At 40.8% G+C, this 3,773-nt stretch overlaps 1 protein-coding gene across 10 annotated transcripts in view; it reads right to left on the reverse strand.

Moving 5' to 3' along the window:
- Window positions 1–3,773, reverse strand: part of Tpx2 (TPX2, microtubule-associated) — a 63,230-nt gene that overhangs the window by 16,780 nt on the left and 42,677 nt on the right. For all 10 annotated transcript variants that reach the window (XM_005384888.2, XM_013514190.1, XM_005384891.2 and 7 more), the window contains 2 exons: window positions 2,439–2,619; window positions 416–557 (listed from right to left, as the gene is read on the reverse strand). In XM_005384888.2, coding sequence (XP_005384945.1) covers window positions 416–557; window positions 2,439–2,619 — 323 coding nt within the window. The remainder of the gene's footprint in view (window positions 1–415; window positions 558–2,438; window positions 2,620–3,773) is intronic.

Here is a 3,773-nt window from a genome sequence, read left to right on the forward strand (position 1 = left end):
CCCTGTTATATATTTATTGAGTTAAAAAAAAAAAAAGAAAATAGGTTCCTAAGCTAATCATTAAGTTCTAGTTTCCTCTACTGATAGTACCTGCAAAAATCCCTTAGGCAGTCATAGAGGGAGAATCTACCTAACTAATCTCAGAGGACATTCCTTCATTGGAACTTTAAGCAAGTCTTCTCACTCCAACCGCTGTGTTAGACTTTTATCAGTTTACAGCTCAGGGTATCTCCATATTCCCACTTGCAGGCACCTTTCATCATACAGCAGGGGCACAGCCTGCAGAGCCTAAAACTCAAGTGCCATAGGTTTTCATGAAAGGAAAACAGCAACTGTCATTCTCATAGAACCCAGAACCGTGAGAAAGCAGGCAGGTTTCTCAGAACTCTTCCTCAGACACTGCCATAGAACTTACTTCTGCAGTTTCTCAAGCTCTTCAGCCTCCTGTTCTGCTGTACTTTTGCAGGTCACAGGCCTTGCTCGGTGTCTGGTTTGCAGTACAGGAGTCCGTGGCTTTGTGGACATCTTGGTCACAGAAAATCTGGAAGCTACCAGGCCTGGAAACCAAGATCACAGACATTCACCTAGTTCGCCAAGATCTGGTTTACCGGTAAGTGCTGACTCAATCGTGCAGCCCCAAAGATGTTGCAGGTAGCCCTCCACACTCAACACGGCTGACACCAGTCAACATGACAAATGTTACTCCCTTCTTCCTCTTTCTAAGGAGAGCATGTGGGCAAGTTCTAATGTCATCACCTAAACTTAAAATCCATTCATCTGCTTGGCATGGTGGGGCACGCCTATAATCCCAGCACTTGGGAGGCTGAGGCTGAGGCAGGAGGATCACTGCAAGTTTGAGGCTTGTGTGGGTTACAAAGTGAGCTCAAAGCCAGCCTGAACTGCATAGCAAGACCCTGTCTCAAAAAGACCAAAAAAAAAAAAAAAAAAGACCAAATAAAAATCATCTCTGATGGATTCCTTAACATTGCACAGGCCTGTACTTCTCTACTGACAATACCAACTATTTTGCTTGTTATTGACAATAAAGATTTTTGTACATGATACAAGATGAAAGACTCCATAGGCCAAGTGATAACTTCTCAATTTTACAAACATCCTAAAAAGCATCTACAGACATTCCTCTTTTAGCAACCAAGTTGAATCCCTGTGACTAGATCATTAAATGAATTGGTTGCTAAACGAGGACTCCTACATATGTGTATATTACAATATTCAGAACAAAGTAACAGTCAAAGGAAACATCAACTTGATGACTTTGCTTTTATTTGCATAATCTTACATGCAGTACTGTAATATATAACAAAATATAAAACTATGGTAATATACTACTGTACAGTATTCAGTAATAATTACAGTACTGTATAAACAAGGTATACTGTAACAAAAAAAAAAGATGGGCCATATGTCTGAGTGGCGGCTTGAGTCTCAATAGTTGTTGAACAGGTAGGAGAAAGTAAAAAGTCATTGTCACAGTACTGATACTAAGACCATCACTAACACTCATAGAAAATACTGATTTACCTGGCCAGGAACAATCTTATCAATTGTCATAATTAATTATTTAGAATGATTCCTCTAATTTAGGTGTTTTTGTTTTGTTTTTGTCTTTTTGAGACAGGGTTTCACTATGCACTTCCACTTCAGGCTGGCCTCAAACTCACAGCAATCCATCTGCTTCAGCCTCCAGAGTTCTGGGATTACATGCATGAGCCACTCACTATATGCCCAGCTGATTCCTCTAATTTAGATCTTATTACAAAACAGTGGGATATCAGGCCAGGGATATAGCTCAGTGGTACAAGCACCTGCCTGGCAAGCACCAGGTTCTGAGTTCAATTCCCACTACAAAAAAAAAAAAAAACCAGTGGGATAGTGAAATCAAATCTATTTATCTTAGAAATTGGCCATGCTGCCGGGCATTGTGGTGTACACTAATAATCTCAGCACTCAGAAGGCTGAGGCAGGAGGACTGCCATGAGTTCAAGCCCAGCCTGGACTACATAGAGAGTTCAGGGCCAGCCTAAACTGCACAGTGAAACTCTGTCTCAAAAAGAACAACAAGGGGCCAAGGATATAGCTCAGTGGCACAAGTGCCTGCCTGGCAAGTGCAAAGTCCTGAGTTTGATTCCTGGTACAAAAAAAAGAACAACAACAACAAAAATACTAGGACTATTCTCTTGGCAACTATTTTATACCACCTCTAATCCTCACTCCTTATCATCTTATAGAAATTATTTTCCTCAAGACAGAAATCATTAAATTAGAATCCCCTCATCTATCCACTGTATCTAGGAACCCACCAGCATTCGCTCATGTTCCTCTTACTCTTCCACCATCCACACAGAGAACCATCCTGCTCTTGTACTAATAGTTCTAGGGGAGGCTTCAGTCAGCAATGATGTTGGTAGGAAACTTACTAGTGTCTTCCTTCTTGCTCCTCAAATGATATCTGTTAGGGGTTTGTTTATGGAATGCTTCTACCTGCTGTGCCAGAGGCACATATGCAGATGCAGATGCAGATGCAGCCTCTTCAAATGTTCTCTTCTTTCCCTGGGACAGGTTGAAAGGCTTAATAACAGTACAGCCCTTAACTCGAGCCTGTGAAGAGAAAAGTAGTTTCCCAACAGAAATGTTATAAAAGAGCACAATGTTATAAAAGAGCACAAGCGACATACTCAGGGAGGATCAAAATAAAAAGACCTCAAATAAAGCCAAGATTATTATATTCTGAAGTTTGTCAGTTCTTCAGCAAGGATTATAACCAGTCTTTCATCTTTTATTTGGAGACCGGTTCTGACTTTTACTCTAGGCTGACCTTGAATTCATCATCCTCCTGCCTCAGCCTCCCAAGTTCCCAAGTATTGTGATTACAGGATGGCTGGCTGGCTGGCTTGCTTGTTTCCTTTTTCTTAAGGAAGAAGGGATCTAGCACTTAGCAAATCATCCATTTGCAATAGTACATATGCAATTTTCCCAAGCATGTCAATGTTTTGAACCAAAAAAGGGCAAGCTTTCTTAGCATTCAAGGAAAAAGAACTGCAGAAGCATCCTACCCCAAACCCATTAAAAAGACTGACCTGGCTTCTGGTCTGCATCAGATCAGACAGATGCTTGAATCAGCATCTCTACATACATCCCCTCAAACTGACTGATGAAAAAGCCTACTCCTTGGATCAGTACTCTTGGTAAGACTGCTGTCTGGCTGAAAGTAAAACTTTACAAAGATACATCTGAAAAGAAGCAGCACAAACTCTGGGCTTAAGATTACAAAAGACTGACTAATCCTGACAAGTGTGAGTAGACTTTAAGTTCTAGAATTTTTATTTAGGATCGCCATTGTATTCATTGGACTTCTGTTTATAAAGTGCACAAGATTTAAATGATCTCTACAACCCAATTTTTTACCATAAGCCCTGCTGTATTTTCTACACAATTGTGCAATTTTGTAGCAGTAGAAATGCATATACCTACAAGTTCCAGCACATAATTTTATGTGCTTTATGTACCTTCATAATGTAATTTTCACTGCAACTTGATAAGAAGATTCCCAGAAGTAGAGTGATTTGTCCAATATCACAGTTTAAAAAGGATTTACACGGCTTAATTCAAAACATATGCTTCTTGGGGTCGGGCGTGGTGGCACACTCCTGTAATCCCAGCACTTGAAGGCTGAAGCAGGAGGATCGTTGCGAGTTTGAGACCAGCCTAGGCTACAAAGTGAGTTCAAGGGCTCCAGTGCACGGGAAGCCACG

This window comes from Chinchilla lanigera, unplaced genomic scaffold, assembly GCF_000276665.1.
Source record: "Chinchilla lanigera isolate Chin_1 unplaced genomic scaffold, ChiLan1.0 scaffold00021, whole genome shotgun sequence".
Lineage (NCBI taxonomy): Eukaryota > Metazoa > Chordata > Mammalia > Rodentia > Chinchillidae > Chinchilla > Chinchilla lanigera.